The sequence below is a fragment of the Stegastes partitus genome, unplaced genomic scaffold, assembly GCF_000690725.1.
Source record: "Stegastes partitus isolate 25-593 unplaced genomic scaffold, Stegastes_partitus-1.0.2 Scaffold535, whole genome shotgun sequence".
NCBI classification, from domain to species: Eukaryota; Metazoa; Chordata; class Actinopteri; family Pomacentridae; genus Stegastes; species Stegastes partitus.
Window position 1 is genome coordinate 282,592 of NW_007578266.1, and position 19,539 is coordinate 302,130.

At 39.8% G+C, this 19,539-nt stretch overlaps 1 protein-coding gene across 1 annotated transcript; it reads right to left on the reverse strand.

Annotated features, from left to right (window-relative positions):
* Positions 1-13,341: 13,341 nt before the first annotated feature.
* On the reverse strand, positions 13,342-19,524 carry desi1a (desumoylating isopeptidase 1a). Its single transcript, XM_008288002.1, has 6 exons — positions 19,293-19,524; positions 18,970-18,991; positions 18,481-18,550; positions 17,647-17,756; positions 17,388-17,510; positions 13,342-15,856 (listed from the first exon to the last, which is right to left on the reverse strand). Exons 1-6 carry the CDS (start codon positions 19,381-19,383, stop codon positions 15,766-15,768), a joined length of 507 nt encoding a protein of 168 aa, XP_008286224.1. The 5' UTR covers positions 19,384-19,524; the 3' UTR covers positions 13,342-15,765.
* Positions 19,525-19,539: the final 15 nt, after the last annotated feature.

Below are 19,539 nucleotides of genomic sequence, written 5' to 3' on the forward strand. Positions count from 1 at the left end.
CGACGGCCTCTCGCCACGACATCCTCTCTTGTACTTTTGTACTCCAGTCGGGACAAGGGAATGCAAACAAGGGAACAATGGCCTCTTGCCTTACCAGTCTTCCCTTCACAAATTCCAAAACCTAACCCTAACCAAAAAAACACGTCAGAAATCTAACACCCAAGAGGTTTACAAGATGACACTAACCTACAACAAGGTGAACAGAGAGCAATGAAGACGTGCGACGGCCAGTGCATTGCCTTTACTTCCTACCCTAAACTGCTTTGTCGTCGGACACGGCAGGGGAAGTTATCGAGACAGATTTAAAAAACCTAGCAATCGCACTCAGGATAACTGGTCCTACGGCGGTGGTTATCAACTCGGTAAGTCAACCCAGGTTTGTCTGATCTGAGTATGAGCGCGTGCACATGAAATGGGTGGCGTTATTGGTATCTGATCAATCCCGACTATGGACAAGTCTGCCTGCGGAGCGGCTTACTTTACTGCCAAGGAGCAGAATATAATCTTTACAAAATACGAAGAATAATATAAAAACATCATAGGAGCAAAAAGCAGCACCGTTGCAGCGACCAAAGCCAGAAAGGAATGCTGGCAGAAAACTGGTGACTGTGTGAATGAACAAGTTCATTAGCTTATAATAAAATATGATCAGTGTTCCATCATGAAGGCACGTATCAGACAATAAGCACATCTGAGGATTCCTTTTAATTAATTTGTTGACTAATGTACATACTTGTGGCATATCTGACATTTTTTTACTTTCAGCTGCAACCCTGGAGGTTTAAAAAGGACCTGGGAGCAAATTAAGAACAAACAGAAACATAATTCAAAGCAGTGTCGCTTATTAACGTATCCTACAAATACAAACTTTAATGCTAAAGTCAGTTTACTGTTGTGGGGTGATTTGGCATGGAAAAAAAATAGGAAATAGCTTTGACATTGCCTGTAGCCAAGAGGGAAAAAAATGAATGAAGGAAGACAGGAGCTCATAGAGCTCAGGGTGGGCTCATACTCTTCAGTGATCCCTCACAATTCATGCTCCGATGTGTAGCGGGTTTCTATAAATGCCGGTGATGCCATTTTGTTGAGAACTGCTTCATTTTCTACTCCTTCTGAAGTATTACGGGAGAAAACTGATTTTGTACCCAGTGATCTCAACCTCAAACATAACCTGCTGTGGAGCAGGTTAGCTGTTCAGCATAAGTTACCATGGTGATCTACCCCAGTAAGAAGTGAACCACCGTTGTAGGACCGAAAACCCAGGATTTAACCTGAAGGATTTAACCCACTATGGATTTTCCTATTGTTATGGTGACATTGCCATAAAAAAATAAAGGTAAGCCACAACATCTTTAGTTTCTCAGATGCTGGGAGTGCATGAAGACTCGTGTGTTCACTCTTTCAGCCCACAGCAGAACCTTTAATGTACTTTGCTCTGAGACGTTTTAGACTAGACTCAATGTCTTCATATCTTAACAGATTTTAGGCTCCACAACCAAGTTCATAACAACCACAAAACACAATAGAGTTTCCCCTATGGGACCTTTGAATATAGTTTTGTCATCAATGTCAATATGATATAATAGCTAATGTTTTCATTTTTAGTATTTTGAATGATTTTCATGCAGTTAGGTATAGAGATTGTATTTTAAAGGGACCACTGATACACTGAGTTAAGGCATTAAAATAGTGTTTTAAGCACAAGGCTGGATTGTTGCATCCCTGTTAGGGTTTAGATTTATGGAACAACTGTAGTCTATGGTTCTCTAAAGCAGTGATGTCCCTGCATCAACCCAAGGGAGTTAATTAGAAGACCACTGGTTTGTGTCATGTGGTGGAGGAGATGTAAAATCCTTTCAGCATGAAATGTTTGATGTAATCAAAGTATTACATTTTGTAGGACCACAACTCCGGGATTTAATGCACATGCAGAAATGATGCTCCACATGTAAGTTTGTGTGCAAAGTTTGGATTATCTATAGAAAACTGAGGGTCCGTGTCTTTGATTGTTTTGACAGTTTGTCATGACAGAAATATTTTATTACCATGGCAGCAACTCAAACTGCCACTTACAGAGGAATGAAGAGCAGCGAAAAAAAATCTCAGTGCGAAATGTTTTTATTCGCTGCTTTTTCACTTTTTTTCAGTTCATGATGACAAGCACAGCTACATGTCTGATGCTGGAGCGTATATATGTAAAAATGTCTTTCATTCTTTCTGGCAGGCATGAAACAAATGCCTGAATGTAAATGCACTCTACCGCTGACAACAACACAATGTTTTCCCATTCTCTGCACTGAGGTGTGTTCTGCGAGCTGTCAAACTCTGTGACCTGATTTGGAATTAAAGCTTTCTACAACCATCTTTACAATGGCCACACAGTGTATTTTAAAACAAGTGTCTTAGCAGCTCTGACATCAGCATTCAGAATTTGTTTTTTTAAATAAATTGTGTGGACATATAGTCGCCAGTGTTTCTGCAGTAGATGTGCAGGATGCAGTGGCTGATCCTCATTCTATTTTCAGTGACAATTTTCTCCGTGTGGGATGCAGAGAAGAGAATTGCCTTCATGAAGATTCATCTTTTTCTGAAATCCCCCAGAAGCTGTCCAGTCTTTCCTCCTCTGATATCATCTTCCTGTTAGAGATTTGGAAGTCTACCAGCTGCTGTCTTAGCCTGTCTGCATCAAGTCTCAGCTCAGGGAACATCTTCCACAACCATGTTACTATAAACACATACTGTGTGTCATCAGAGTTAGGGGCTATAAGTATATATATATAAGCATATATTAGAACTGAGAAATATTATATATACGTACGTGTATGCATGTGTATAGATAGATAGATAGATAGATAGATAGATAGATAGATAGATAGATAGAGAGATAGATAGATAGATAGATAGATAGAGAGATAGATAGATAGATAGATAGATAGATAGATAGATAGATAGATAGATAGATAGATAGATAGATAGATAGATAGATAGATAGATAGACCGACCAGAAGTAGGTATAACATTTACTTTATTCATCAGTGTAGTTTAGTTTGTTAACGTGCTAACATTCGCTAATTTGCACAAAGCATAAAAACACTGGATAAACTAGAATGATGCAAGAGTTGAGAAATCACCAGCATCACCAGGATTTATGGATGAATTGATGAATTGTGGCCTTCCATCAGTGCATCACTAGTCTGACTTGACGGATATAGACTACAGGTATAAATCACACTCCTCCCCTTCTGCTATCTCCATGTTACCTTTTTTAAAATCCAATTCACTACAACAGCAGCAACCTCCATGCTGATATTATCAAGTCCTGATTGAGATTTTCTCCCCCTAGCATGATAAGGTGTTATCAGACCATTCTCCAGTGATGACTGGCGCAGTTGAAATAGGTCTAACACTGCAAGACTAGTCCATCACTAACTGTGGATGACCAGAAGGATCTTCTGACCACGTAGACAATAAAATTTGATGTATTACATTAAATCAAACTGGTTATTATTAACTGGTAACAAATGTAATTGTCACAAGTGCACCAGTATCATAACAACTGTCTCATCCATTGCCACTTTGGTCTAACTTAGCTCTGTTATTCCCTGGCACTGCACGTTGCCTTTTAACAGGACTATTTGTACCTTCAGAGTGCACTTCTCCCGACAAATAAAGCATCTAAATCGCTAACACTCCGGTGTGCACCCATCTGATGCATTCAAGTTAAGGCTCCATGTGTCACATCTTTTCACAAGGTCTAAAATTTGTAGTGACATCCTTAGTTACAGGTTGCATGAGCGCAAAGTGATCTTTCCAAGCCTCTCTCACAGCATTCACATCAAACAGGGGACGACGTGTCTGGTGGTAATGAAATCTGCCTACCAGCACCTCATTGCTGTGTGTTTACGGGGGGTGGGGGGGGGTTATGCACCAGATTATCTCTTGACATCACATTTCACTAGCTGCTGGCAGTAGCTTTGTGTTCCTCCATACACATGCGAGAGTGGCATCAGTCTTCTCCAGTAATCTTCCAAAATATGAAACATCAACAATAACATAAAGCATCACAGCAATAGTATGAGATTGGATACACTTTCTAACTGCATATCTAATGCTTACATCTTGCTGACTGGAAGAAGATTTAATCTAATTTCATTCTATATGTAGGAATGATTGGCTAAATAGATAAACTATATGCAATAGTGTAATCACCAAACCATTTCTACATAATGTCACAGGTAAGCAGCTAAAATTCTCTTTAAAATGGCACAATTTGTAAAAGAAAATAATGAGCAATTGAGAACAAAAGGTACTGTTTATATGAATGCTGATACCTGAAACACTTAAGAATGATTTATGTTGTCATTTCCTTTTTTAAAGAGTAAGATATCTCTACATTTGTTACCATTTACAACGTCAATTAAACAGTATATGAGAAAAACATTGCTGCCATTTTCCAGAAGCCAAATTAATCAAAATATTGTCTCTATTGCTTGTGGTGATGGCATCCAATGGGATGCATATAAAGAATATCCAAATAGAAATATTAAAAGTCATGTTACACTTTATAACGTTAACATACAAACACAACCAAATAAAACGACTACTATAGCAGCTGCATGGGCACAACATTATCTGTGGTCAATACTGCTCTGAGCTGGTGCCATCAAGTGGAAAATGTGAGTAGTGCAAAATGATCGACTGGTTCTGCTGCTACTGAGAAATTTACAGCATTCAAGTCTGATCAGATTTCAGAAAATTACCACCTGAAACAAAGTGGGTCTGTTGTGCCAACACGACTGAAATTGTCTCGATGTGATTAGAATTAGCATTTGCAATTAATTTGGTCAAAAGTGTGGCCCAGGGAACAGGAAGACATTCTGTCCAGTGTTGTAACAGCCAAGATGTCCGTTAATTACAAATCGAACCTCAGGCATCAGGTAATTAGTGTTAGCCCTTCCAGTACCTTCTGGTCTCCTCTATCTTTCTTACCCTCCCATTCTAGTCTCCATCAGTCTACCCCCCACTATCTGTGTGTGTTCCATCCTCTTACTTTACGGATCCCATCGGCAACAGATCAGGTCCCTTCAGACTAAGACACCACAGTTCAGCGACTACACACTTTGCAGCCCTGATTCAAGTGCGACACTGGCTCTGTAGTGGATTTCACTGTAGATCGATTAAGCTGTGGAAATGGACATGTAGTGGGTGTGTGTGTGTGTGTGTGTGTGTGGTAGCAGTGGGTTGCAGATGGATACACAATGGCAATTACCAGCACAAGAACTGCCCGGCTGCAAAGCTTTTGGATTTTTTTTCTTTTTCTTTCACAGGACATTTTTAAAGTAAAGGAGTAAATAATGGCTTTTTTTTTTTTTAAGTGTAAGTGTATGGCTGCAGGCATACATATATATGTGTGTGTGTGTGTGTGTGTGTGTGTGTGTGTGTGTGTGTGTGTGTGTGTGTGAGTGCAGTTTGTGGAAAATTAATCATAAAGAACTAGTTTGATATGCTAGAAAATGCACCTAAATGCGTTCTTGTTAAATGCTGAAACAGAATATCACCACTCACAGGTAAGTCCATCTGGTATGAAAGTCCCTGGTCAGTTAGTGTAACTTCGCATAAAGACTGAAAACAGCAAGCCTGTCCCATCTACATGTGGCAAAGTCCACCAATCAGCCTCTCTAATGCTCACTAGTTAACACATTATACGTTTAATCTGTACAAAAACCGAGGCAAGAAAACCTTTGAGCAGAGCCCCGCTTGCTGTTTCCCTCTTTTTTCCCTCTTTATGCTAAGCTAAGCCTAGCATAACACTAAAAGCTAGCCACTGGGATTTCATTATGATCAAAAGTCAGGATGTCTTAAAGGTCCTATGTGCTGAGAATCCATTTTTCTGATTAAACTTGGTTCTTTCAGGTTAAACTCAGCTGGTGTTTACATCAGTTTACTGCTTGCATACTCTGTATTTTAATGTAGCCCGATTTCCAAAAATATACATATTTTTCTGTTTTTTTTTCTGTTTCTGTTGTCAGACAGTGAAATGAGTATGAAATAGTGACTGGAACACCGCCCTTTTGGACTACATTTTAACTGGCAGAGTCCTTTCCCAAGTTACAGCATATATGCATAAGGTCGACACAATAGTTGTGCTGTAAATTCTGCAGGATTTCCTTGCAAAAATGGGTGCTTAGAGAGAAAATCAGAAGCGATGGAAAGTCCAGCTCAGCACTGTTAATCACAGATACAGAGAGAGTCTTCTTCCTGAAGGAGATGTGGACAACAGCAACTAGAGGTTATTCAGTCACAGTGAGATGAACCATCTTTGCAGCATTCTGAGGTAAAAAAAAAATTAACAGACACATTGTAGGGACATGTGAAACTTTTATTAGTTTGCTGAAAAAAAAAAAAAAGTGGCACAGTGTGTGGCCTTTTAAACTTCAAAACAGTGTGAGCACACAGAAGTTGTCAGTTGAACACACACATAGGCAGATACGCATGACCTCACCAGCACACACAATCTCCAGATGGGACAACCCAAGGGCATCCCAGGAAACAGCTTCAAATGGTGACTGATGCAGCAGAAGGTCCGGAGGACAGTTCACGTGTGTCTATATATTTATGCATCTATGTATTTATGCAAGGACATGGCACTTATCCTCTCTTTGGCTTTGCACAGACATGGAGCACACAGCAGCTGTTGACCCGAGCGATTCCAAAATGGTGACCCGGCCAGCTGGTGGGACGATTCCAGCTGGTTGCCCATGGAACAAGATGACAAGTTGGAGGGGGAATAAAGGAAGGAAGGTAGAGGTGGTATGAAGGTTCAGATAGACAAACAGCATTAGAGGCAGGGCACGGAAAAACAAAGAATGTCACAGCCTTGATGCGTCGCTTTTCTCTGCAACTTTTCACCAAAAAACTGACAATGTTCTTTTACTTAAGCTGTAATCTAACACCGGAAAGTAATTTTTCTGTATGAGATAACGCCGTAGAAGCAACTCATACATAACTCAGAAAAGAATGATCTTGCTCTGAGTGCGTTTGACCGTGCGACAAAAAAATAAAAATAAAAATGTGACAGACATAAACCCAGTGAAGTGCAAGAACTCTCTTGTTGTTTAACTGCTCATTCTTGGCATGAGTGCATTTCTAAAGTTATCTGGGAAAAAAAACCTCAATGGGGTACTTAGTAATAGCTGGAAAAGTCTGAGGCCATTACGACTAGAAACCAAAACGGATGATGGAAAATGATAGAGGTTAAAATACAAGGTCAGGAAAGTCAGAGGAGGAGGCGTAGAGAGAAATGAGAGGAGGCTCGGAAAGCGGACGATGTGCAGCCAAGCAAAAAACTCTCTTGGTAATTAAGGATTTTGAGAAAGAGTAAATTAGGAAGATGGGATGAAAAGGTAAAAAGGGCAAATGGAGATAGAAGACTTAGGATGACAACTGAAGGAGAAAGAGAAGATTTTGGTAGCAGTGGAACTGTATGGCAAAGGAGGCAGAGTTAAGAAAAAGATAGCAGGAATGAAGAAATGGAGATGGACAGTAGAGCGAAAGAGAGAGCAAAGTGGGATACAGGGTTCAGAGAAGGATATCCTCTTTTAGGAAATGCTAACAGAGACTGCTGCGACAAAGTGACAGTCATTTAAAGTGACACTTACAGCAGAGATGAAACCATGTTTGAGCAGGCATGACTGGACAAGAATAATCATCACACTTACTGATGTGCCTTACAACATTTAACCAGACCCCTGTGAGACTGAACCTAATGAAATGTGGAGAGAACTGTCGCAACAACACGACAAAGTAACTCTGATCACAAAAGAATGTAGGTTTTATCAGATTATTTGTAATTTTCCTGCTGCCTCAGCTAAAAAAATTTCAGGCAATCTGATAAAATATGTCAGAAATATACTGAAATAGTTGTTTGAATTTCGAAATTCAAGAATCAAAGCTCTCTCAAGTTTTTGCAAGTGTTTTTCCAAGTGTTCTGATTTGTAAATGAGATTTGTGATTGTCCTCCTGCAAAACATTGGACTCAGGAAACGTGACACACTCAAGACTTAATTAGCCCAAAAAACTAAGGACATGACACTGTGCCACTGTGTACTGCATTCATTAATTATTTGGTACTCAAAATGGCAAGGTAACCTTCACAAATGCTACATGAATCCCTTAATTATGCATATCGGCGCTAAATGAAACATTAGGCCATGGGGATGCGCTGGAGCTCTCTTGCCATGAAACCTTCAGCAGAGCTCACGAAAACGCAGCTTTTAAACACTTACCTGGTAAAAGCTTCGCTTATTTTCCTCCCCCTGTGTCCCACCTCCACTCACGTCCGCAGGCATCAACGCACGTACACACTTTGAGAGCGCTGCTATGTAGCAAATCAGAAGGTCTCTGGTTGGTGCTGTTGAATCGCCGCCATTTGCAGGCACAAAATCCATTTGGGTTTGTGTAGAACTATTTTTCTCTCAAGCTCTTCACAGTTTGTCCCACTTACACGATTAAAGAAAGCTGGAAATGTGAATGTAGGTTTAAGATGTCAGCATTATTTTTACAGCAGCTCTTCAACACAATAATCAAGTGACTTTATGGACGACAACATTGGTCGGTCTCGTCTCAGTATGTGATGGATTTACACAAAATTTGACACTTATGGTATCCAGAGTATGAATCCTGCTGCTTTTTGAGATCACTTGATGTTTTACATGCACACACAAATGTAGTATGCTGCTGGGTATCTTGTGTAACATCTACCAGTTAAACAGTTGAATATTTTGCTCAGGGGAGCGAGTATTGGCCTTGATTTGCAAAATTTGAAATGTTGCATGCAAAATCAATTCATGCAGATTTCCCATCTTCCAAAATTGAATCCAGTCGCTCAGACGTTACATTCACACAATGATTTCTAAACAGTTATATTATGTAGTTAGTTTAATTATGTGCAGTCAGTAAAACAACTACCAAATGCAACACTTAGAACTAATTCTAGACTTTTTTTTCCTTTAGTTTGTCAAGAATTAAAGAGGAAACAGGGCATACCTAGTCATAAAATTGCTTATTTGTCATTAAAAATGTCACAGTACAAACTGTGATTCCTCTGTAGTTATTGTGCTACTCTTGTTTTTATTGAATTAAAGCTGCACTTCATGCAGGCTAATAGAATCATGTAAAGCATGTCGGGTATTATGTGGTCGACAAACATTTTCTCACTTTTTTTCACTTTATTTTTCCTGCAAGATAAAAGGCAGCTCTTTTCAAACATTTTTTTAAACATGAAATCTCAGTGCTAAAAGGTAAATGAACTTTGCACAGCTAAAACAGAGCCTATAGGAAGAGAAGCCAAGTCACCCCTACGTGTCATGGAAGGATTTGTCACCGCAGCAGGAGGTTCGGTGTGACTCACAGGGTTTTCGTCACAGAGGTACTGCCATGCGAACAACTTTGGCCCAGCCCGACGGTACCCTTGAAGTTGCAGAGAAGGTTACCGTTTGTCAAATGTCACATGCGCACTCATAACTGTGCTACTAACCGAGCTGATTCAGCTACTTAACCGCGGGGAGCGAGGACGGCTGAGGTCTGGGTGCATTCATTTTCTCTCGCGGGGTGCTGCTTGAAAGGCCACAGAGCGATTCTGCTCCACATCTGTTTGCACAACAGTTTACCTTCAAGGTGAGAAATCCACCATCTGGAAGAGTGATGTCTCTTCTGACATCACGACAGATGCAGCAGAGGTTAGTTGACAAACTGACAGCGCACAGTACAGATGAGATCCAGGATGTTTTTGTGATGAAGGTTAAACGATTGGATAATGATTAACTTTAATATTGTTGTGAACTCATGTAAGGTCTTCTAGCATCAGAGGCTGTTAGTGTTGGTTCATTTAGTTCAAAAACTACATTATCCAGGGGAATATACAGAGCTTCAACACTGCAAACACATATGTTTTCATTATGTTTTCAAATTCATCTTTATCACACAACAGTTCTGCTGTTTGGTAAAATAACTTCTTTTCCTATTAACCTTTTCCTTTTTCCAGAGAGGACCCACACTGATGGAAGGTTGCTCTGTGCAACGTCAGTCATCTCTCGTTGCAAACATATAAATTAGTAGGTTCATGCTCGCTCCAGTGCTGATTCAGGGTTTAAATATCATAAACTTGTGATCAGAATCCATCTCTGTCCTGATGTAGTTTCAGCTAGACAGTTGTTGTATGACGTCTCTTTCAGGAACTATGTATTCACGCTCACTTCCCTTCACAGATGAGTTGCTTTTTTCTTCTGTTTGTCTCATGTGACTCAAAAGGTGCTTCATTTGCAGAGTTTTTTGTCAAATCCTCGCTCTGACCCATGAATTGGACTGGGAGTAGAGACAGGCCAGAGCCAAAGGAGTGACCGAGCTGTTGGTGAGTAGCGGAACAAGAGATTCAGATGGACTCTCAGTCATGATTCAATGAGAAAACCACACCTCGTTCATAGTGAAAAACACCATCCACTGGTGTAGCTCAACCTACACATCCAGCAACTTCTCAGATGCTGCATTTGGAACAGACAGGGCATTTTAAAAATGGAGCATTTTCACAATTTAAAAACAATTTGGACTTGTTAGCCGTCTGTGTGATAAGAAGTCGAGGTTGCGGTTTAAATGGAGCTAAGGTCCAATGTTGCCAACATTATATTTCAATAATATTGTTTTGACTTATGTGTGATATTTCACCTACTTCTCAACACTGTTTAGCCTAAATAGCAGGTTAACTTTTTGAAATTTTCCAAACAGTCGTGCCACAAAAACGAGTTGGAGCATGAATTAGAATGAATGCTTTACGTGAACTGAATAAAAAAAAGTGTCCTCAAAAAGAATAATCTGAGCCCCCCTCACTAACAGAGCAGCCCTTTCATCTGACGGTAACCCCACAGGTCTGTCAGATGGACTCCAGAACACTTTCATCAACACCACCTCTCATGTTCCAGTGCGGCTTTTCTCAACTCAAACTACATATAAAAGTGGATATTGTTCAAATATTTTTTCAATCTATCTGAGCTTTGAATGTTTTGGTCAGTTTAGTCTGAAGCTATTTATTCAATAATGATTTCTTCTGAAGTAGCAAACATTTGCATTGTCATGGATGAAAACACAACTTGTGATGTTTCTCCCAGCTGTAACTTCAGGCGTTGGAAGACACTGAGGAGGCCACAGTTTTTAAAATCCCATGACCTGACCATGTATTTTGGCAGTGACTGCGTTCACATGAGTTCCTGGATGATGTGCAGACTTGCAGCTCCACTGACTGATCACTGGTCTTTATTCAGGGAATTACAAGTGTCCAGACTTACTTGGTTCTGCAGCTTAAACCTAACTCTGTATGGGTTGTAAAGCATAAGCCGTACTTACAGATATGGGTTCGGGATTGGTGGTGACTCTCTTTATCTCTTGCACACATTTCTCCTTCACCTGGCTCTCCTATCACCACCACACTTGGACGTGTTGTTGATTTGCAAGCTGCAGAAATGACAAACTTAACACAAGACTGAACAGAAATCCACACACAAAAAATATCCCCTCAAAAAAAGCATGTTTCATCTTTCTCTTAATCCAACTAAAAACACTAGAAAATTCATCTCGATTATGACTTCTCGCCATCGGAGCACCTTTATCGTAGTCAAAGATAAATGCACAACATTCTTGCACTACAGCTCCACCCTGATCAGCGAACACACAGTCCAGAGGTTCTGCAGGCTCATCAGTCTCACACATGACAGCTCCTTGTTCAAGCACCTCAGACCCTGTGAGCTGTGATTAGTCTTCCACTGCTTTCAGCAATCTGGCCTAAAGGTGAAGGAAAACCTCTGCTCCAAAAATTCTCTCAGTGTGCGTGAGTTCTCATTAAATGATCTATTTTTCTTCTATTTAGAGATTGGTACGTCTCAGGGAACAAGCCTGGGGAACTCAGGCCAAACTTAGACACAGCTCTTCGGGCTACAGGGGGATTTTCCATTGAGTTCTGAGAAATCTGAACATGTTTGGCTCTGGTCGAAATACATTTTTTTGTGGCATTTATTGGTCTGTGCTGTTTAATGCTTGTTTGTTGGAAAGTGTAGGTTCCAGGAAGTTCCCCAGTAAACAAGCATCACATGTCGGTATTTTGCATATTAAAGGACTTCACAGTCATCATATGTGAGCTGTGGAATCCTTCACCAGTTTCAGACTTTTATTTCTCATTTCCTAAAGTTCCAGTTTGATTCATAATAGAAACTAAATTAATTTATTTTCCCTAGTAAATACTCCCAATTCAAATAAGTCTAATACATGTAGAAACATTTTTAAAAATGGTTTAAATGCCAGGGACATTGGAGATTTGAGTTGTTTTCAAAGATTTATTTTGTGATAATTTAATTGTTTGCAACTTGTGAGATGAGCTCCTATTTGTTGTAACTGTGTCAAATTGAAGTCATTAAAATACAATCACCATTTCTAATTATCTGGAGACCTCTGGTGGTTGTATTGGGTGACAAAAAGAAGAAACAATCAAAATGAGGTCCAAATGAGGCTCGTGGCTTCAAACTGTTGGCAAGGCAGAGGATGGATTGGCAGAAAAGCTTTTTTCCTCTGAATACATTCTGACATGTCTCAGTAGGAAAAACACGAAAACACAAAGCAAAAATAATAATATTAATGATATTTTTTTGTTTTTTTAATACAGGCATTTGTATTGGTTTAACGTTGGGAATTTCAAATACAATGGATCTAATGATGTTTTCCATGATAGCTGCAGTGCTTGTATGACTACTCTGGGTCATCGCCTTAAATGACATTTCTTAATTCATTTCAGACAGCAGAAATGCCCAGCTGGAAACGCTTTTAACAGCCTTCCCCTTCTTTCTAGGCATCAGTTTGCCTCGTTTTCAGATCAGCCAGCTGCTCGGAGGAGTCCGTGTTCATCGGGCGGTTCCACCAGATTTGAGGAGCGAGAGAATTTCACTGTAGTTTGTTTCCATCTAATCCAAATCATCCAGCCTCCAAACAAATCCAATTAGGGCTTAATGAGTTAATGAGATTGAACCTTTGTAAGTAGGTGCCACTTCTATGAAATTAAAAAGTCACAGTGCATTAACATTTGAATAAAGGGTCATTCTTCATAACTGCTTGCTGCAGGGATTGTATTAAGATCTGGTCGCTTCACTTTTTAATTTTTGTTCGTACATTGGCTGTTTTTTTTTGTTTTTTTTTAATACATACATAACTGATCAAAGTCTCCACCAACAACTCACACATCTGCAATAATCTGATGCTGCAAAGTGTCAGTGACAGTATTAAAAGTAAAACACAAACACAAGCACATTTGCAGTCAATGGCTTTATGTATTGGTAGAATTACAAAAAAAAACAATTACACAAATGATACAAACAATATTCATAAATATATCTACCATATATTATATTACTTAAATTGGGAAATAATATCCATAAATATCTGATGCAAATATTTTCACATTACAAGTAGCAGTCAGCAACAACGTACATCAGAGCAACAAAGGGGAACATGTGCAGTAATACATTTCAGCAGTCAGGTAAGCATGTCAGTTAGTTGGTTAGCAGAAGGCAAAATCACAGAACCCAGACTCACCTGAGCTTTCTAGCCTCTTGAAGGGGATTGATCTCGATTTATTATCCTCTAAAAGTAGCCAAATGCTCACAAAAGATCAGGCTAACCTCGAGAAAAGAAAGAATTGAAAAGCGCACCGATCCAAGTTTGCGCTTGGGTTTGACCAAAGTCAGAGAAAACAATGAGTTAATGCTGGTTTAGTCACATTTGTTTTAGATCTTTTTTTTCTATGCTTCTATCGTCAGTCACGCTGTTTAAGCAGGAAAAGGCTTGTGAGGTTCAGCGTGGTTTGTGAGTCTGATAAATCCTAAAACGCGTGATCTACTGCGCTATGATAAAATTAGACAGCTATGTGTTCTTACTGATGGCAGAGTGCAGCGTATGATGCACCAAGATTATAGGCTGTGCGACTTGCTGGATCCAGATGTTGTTAAATCTGAAATATTTTACATTTAATACACGGTGTGCACCACATCTTGTATGAATATTGTTGAAAGCTCCATCCTACTCTGAACTCCTTTCACCTAGTTTGTGTATTTCAAGGTTTATAAATAAAGGTGTCAGATTCTTAATGCAGGCTGCATGGGAGGCTACCATATGTGCTATATGATAACCATGCCAACTCCCAACGGTGTGACTGCGGAGGGAAATGAAGGCACAGAGGTGTATTGTATTTCAAACACACTCTGGTGGCTCTTAAAGGACTCAAGCTTGTTGTTATTCGGTTAAAAGTACATGTGCATGTGGTCACCTTTATCTTGAAATAAATCCGTGAATGTGGTACTGGTTAGAATTTTTCATATGGCATCTGGAACACATGTAGTCTTAAAAATATATCTATATATAAAAATGTATCTATGATCGGCATCTCCCCTCTGGAGCTGGTAACACACATGAGGAGGCACCTATGACAACTTATCTGTCATATAACAGGACTGCGGTGCGGTTCACTTTCAATTATGCAAGAGTAGATTTAATACCAAAAAAGCACAATCTGGTAAAACATATTCGGTTGAATCAGAAATAACAAAAAAAAATAAAAATTAAATACTGTGTTTTTGTTTGTTTTCAGAAAATTGTGTGGGAGGTTATTTGGCAGCACCATGGAGCTGTGCGCCCTCTATTTCAGCCTGCCCTGCTTGATTTTGTAATCATCTCTGCTATTTAACTAACGACGGCCGGGGGTTCGCTTGCATATACAGAGAATTTACAGTGAACTGATCCCAGTCCTGCTATAGAGGTACACAAGCAAGAACAAGTCCTGTGTCACCTCCAATCTTAAAAACCTCTGTGCGAGTTAGGCATCAATCACCTGCTGTATATCACGTCATACGCTTTGTGACAAAATGGAATTATAATATAAGTAGGCGACCACAATGAATTAAACACAAACAGTAGAGACAAAGATTAAAGGTACAAAAAGAATTGTTGATGGAAAAATGATCTAGAAGCTACAAAATAACAAAAAACGAAACAAAAAGTGCAAAATCAAAATGTAATTGACATTAAAAGACCCTCCAAGAATCAGCCATCCTCTTGTTGCTTTCTGCATCCGATACTTAACATATCGACATCAAAGTGTGCACTCAGATTAAATCCACTGTAGTCAGCAGCAGATGATTCTCAGAACAGCATATGATGAATTCACTGATATGTGAGGAAAGATGTTAGTGGTGAAACTAGAATATCAAATAAACAGCAAAATGTGGGAAAAACTTAACTTTTAACTTAACATTCGAGGAGCATTCTGTACCTCAGTACAAAAGTGCTCAGTCAGCTTGACGCACTAAATGTGCAAGAGGTATTTTAATGTTGTAGGTGGCTTTATTACAGCAATCAGATATACTGTAAAGTATGTACTGTATAGTAGTATTAGATTCTTCAAAATGTAAATAATATTGCAGTTTCTCAAATCTGTTCTGCATAATTCTTGATTAAATATACTCTGTTATTTTCTGAAAAAGTTAAACAACCAGGTATAATTTGATGTCCAGTGACTACCTCGAGATGGGCAGTGATTTCCCCTCTCCTCCGTACGTCATAAGCCATTAATTTCTAGTCAGTAGTTTATATACAGAAAGAAAGAAAATTAGTTTTACGACTTGTCACTGACTGACTACAATGGAAGTGACCTGGAGAACACTCTGCTGCTATCTCACATTAGATGTTTCTTCCCCCGTTGATGACGTTGCCTCCCGGAGGGGCGATGTGAATAGAGTCCAGAATGGGTCGCAGTATCTGGCCGAACGGTCTGGAGGCGGAAAAACAAGAGGTTTGACACTCTAAACTAGAAGGCTGATGGATTGTCTGGCTGGGTGATTTATCAGTATTGGTACATTTTTGGAACCATCCATCCATCCATTGTCTATACACCGCTTAATCCTCACTAGGGTCGCGGGGGGGCTGGAGCCTATCCCAGCCGACTTAGGGCGAAGGCAGGGGACACCCTGGTCGCCAGTCCATTGCAGGGCCACACTTATTCACACCTACGGACAATTTAGAATCACCAATTAACCTCAACATGTTATTGGACTGTGTGGGAGGAAGCCGGAGAACCCGGAGAGAACCCACGCTGCACGGGGAGAAATGCAAACTTCACGCAGAAAGATCCTGGTTCCCCCACCGGGACGCGAACCGGCAACCTTCTTGCTGCGAGGCAACAGTGCTACCAACTGCACCACCCTGCAGCCCTTTTTGGAACCAATTCCTAATAAAAACAAATGAATTTTAAAATGCACTACTTTGGTCTCTTTCTCAATAGCCTATCAACACTGAAGCATAAATGCTGAAAATTTCTGTTTAAATTAGACATAAATACAGACATTTCAACTATTTTTTTCTTATTCAAAGCTTTCAAAATTGCTGTTTAGTATCACTGATTACTAATAACTAATAATCGTATCAGTATCAGCCCTGAAAAAAACCCCACTCTTGAACCCGACTCTGAACAGAATCATATTTTAAAAAATGCCCTTTTTTAGGCCCATCATTCAATGTCATTTAATATTATTATGATTAGAACGTGACAGTTTTTGTTTTTGACTGTAGTTTAAGTGCATCGGATTACGGTCTTTACATTTAACAGATATATTTGCATTACACCCTAACAAAGCAAAGCGATGTTTTTTTGAGAAAATCACCACATTCAAGGTGGCATTTACCATAAACCACTCTGAACCTGCTTCCACGCATTGAGGCACCTTTACAGAAAATGATCAGCTGAAATTTCTGCAGGTTTTGAAATATGATCAGTGCTTCTCAGCTACAGTATAAACACTGAGCACGGTCGGGATCGTAGCAGCAGCCAGTGATGTGTGTCCTTTCTTAAATGCAGCAAAGTCACAGTGAATTTGTGGTAAAACTTGTGCCTCGGCTGTGACCAAGCTAAAAAGAAACCAAAATGAGCCTTCAAAACAGGTCAACACTGTGGAAGACGCTCAGCCAGCACACAGTTATGACAAATCTCCTCTGAGGTTTAAATCATGTAAACTTTCACCTTCAATCAAGACTGTATGACTACACTGAACAAGAATGTTATAATAAACCAGATATGACATGATATCTATATTTAATTATTAACTAACATGTATTTTCATTTTACCTGAGAAGCAAAATGACAACTTTTGCTTTCACTTTCAAGGCCTTGCCAGTGAGCCAGTGTCTTGCTACGATGTTTAAAAGGACACAAGCACGGTATGATGTGTGGTGGTGAGCAAGGGCAAATTAATACCACTGACTCGACCGAACGTGCTGTTAGCTGATGGGCCGAGTTTCACACTCACGTGGAGAGGACTTCAGATGGAAGGTCAGTGATGTAGGAGGGGATGGGCCGGCCCGTCAGGAACTGAGCCACCTCGTTGGTGAAAGTGTTGCAGTTGTGCTCAAACAGACGATACCTGTCACCTCTGAACCAAGAGAAAACACAAGAGAGTTGCCTTTGTGTCAAGATTCCTTCTATTTCAAGGGTTACTACTATGTGTCATGTTAACACGTGTCTGCTTTGAAACTTTATGCACTGGTTATGTAAATAAGTTTCTCAACCTGTATGTGCTTTCTCCCAGGGAAGAGAGGTATTCCATGAAGATCTCCTCGGACACTTCAGTCTCACCTAGCTCCACCACCGTGTCCGGAGGCCCCAGCATAGTCCCACCCTGACAAACACAAAGAAAACGTCTCACAAAACAGAAAGCATTCTATCAGAACTGCAGAAGACACTGACCAACTCACTGACGTTGGTCTAAAACAGTGTTCGAGTCTTTTCTTACTCGCAGGATTCATAAATCTGAGGATCGGAACGGAAATTAACAAAAGCAGAAACCATAAAAACACATCACTAATTGCACTAGGTGACATGTTTTCCATTACCATGAACATGGGCACCATAAACACTCGGCAGAGCACCAATACAAACAAATCCGCAACTGAAATTAGTTTCCACAAATGCACTGTTTATTCCTGTCTGGGTTGTTGAGAGAAAGCTGTTTTATGAAATTATGTAGCAATAATAAAAACAATATGAGAATAAATGGCACTTATTCAAAGATTATTGAGGAATATACTGTCTTGAATAGAAACAAACAGATTGAAGTCAGATAGATGGACTCACAAACTGAAGCAACATTACAATTAGGGATTTTAGTTTTAATACTATTATACATTGAGATGGATGGTATGGTATTAATCTGTTGTATTGTTTGGTTTGCAGGCATAATGTGGCTACTTCACGAGAGGTTCTGTGTAGCTTTTTATGTCGGGTGGAAGGGCCCCACAAGTTTGCCAGCCAAAATGATGACTCTGTTATCTTCAGCAGCAGTTGGAGGTAGAGGGCCTATATTTTCCATGACAATACTTGATAAGCAGGAGTCACACTCTTACCGGTGAACAGCTGGAGATCCCCTCCCCTCCGAAGAAGAACTCATCACCATATGCCACTATAGCTGTGTGCCTGGAAAACATCAATAAACACAAAATGATTGAAGGGGGTGAACCCAGGTAGAAACAACTCGGTTTTACTCAATAACAAATCACAAATTAGTTCAATGAATACAGTCATGATGCATTTGGGTAATTCTTGATTAAAAATGAAAGGTTGATTAACGTGCATTAATGACAAACTGTTGCAATGACACCCTCACCATGTCTCTGTAATTACATTTCACTCTTGTGATTTTGCATAATTTCAACAAAATCAAAGCAAGAACCACAAAACTACAATAATAAACAGAGACAGACACAGCACTGGGAGCTGTTTTAACACCCCTCTGCTTCTGTTATCTGCCCTGAACAGAAATGAGTCACTAGATTACATCTGATAGATCCACACGTTACATGACAAGCAAATTGTGTCATGACTCAGGAGCTCACCATATACCATCCAGCTGCTTTCCTGCAACAGAAAGAGAGAAAATAACCCAGTAAGAGAAGGAGGAAGCAGATGATCTCTTATAAAAGCAGCAGTTTGACGTCCAGCAGCGACCAAATTGAACCGTTTCTCGACCATAAATCTGTCATTTTTTGTATTTATTAGCAAAACAAATGACCTGAACTCCACAACTTAACAAAAAAAATCACTATTCGGTGCTGCTATAACAGCTTTACAATGAGCGTTATGGAAGCCGGTATTTATTATCATCACTTATTCGTCTACAAGGCGAGGCAACATCGGCTTTAATCAGCGGGATACTTACCTAACATGATGGGACTGAGGCTCCGAGCCATCCCCCTCGAAAGGTCGTAAATGTAAAGCTGTACGTTGTATCGCGTCGCATTCTTATCCATAATTCAAACCTACAAATAAAAAATAGCGTGCTTTTGTTTTGTTTATTGTTTTTTTTTTTTCCTTGCCTCAGTTAGCTAGCTAAAGCTACGGAGCTCTGACAGCGCACAGGTTACCGGGGGCTTCTACACGTTGGGGAAGACGTCATCACGCACAAA

What these genes read in the sequence shown, in the direction of transcription:
- desi1a (XM_008288002.1), bottom strand. Translation starts at nt 19,383, where the DNA reads ATGGATAAGAATGCGACGCGATACAACGTACAGCTTTACATTTACGAC. An exon ending in AAGCAGCTGGATGGTATATG is followed by an intron (nt 18,551 to 18,969) that starts GTGAGCTCCTGA and finishes GATGTTTTCCAG; the next exon opens with GCACACAGCTATAGTGGCAT. An exon ending in CCATCTGAAGTCCTCTCCAC is followed by an intron (nt 15,857 to 17,387) that starts GTGAGTGTGAAA and finishes TTCCGCCTCCAG; the next exon opens with ACCGTTCGGCCAGATACTGC.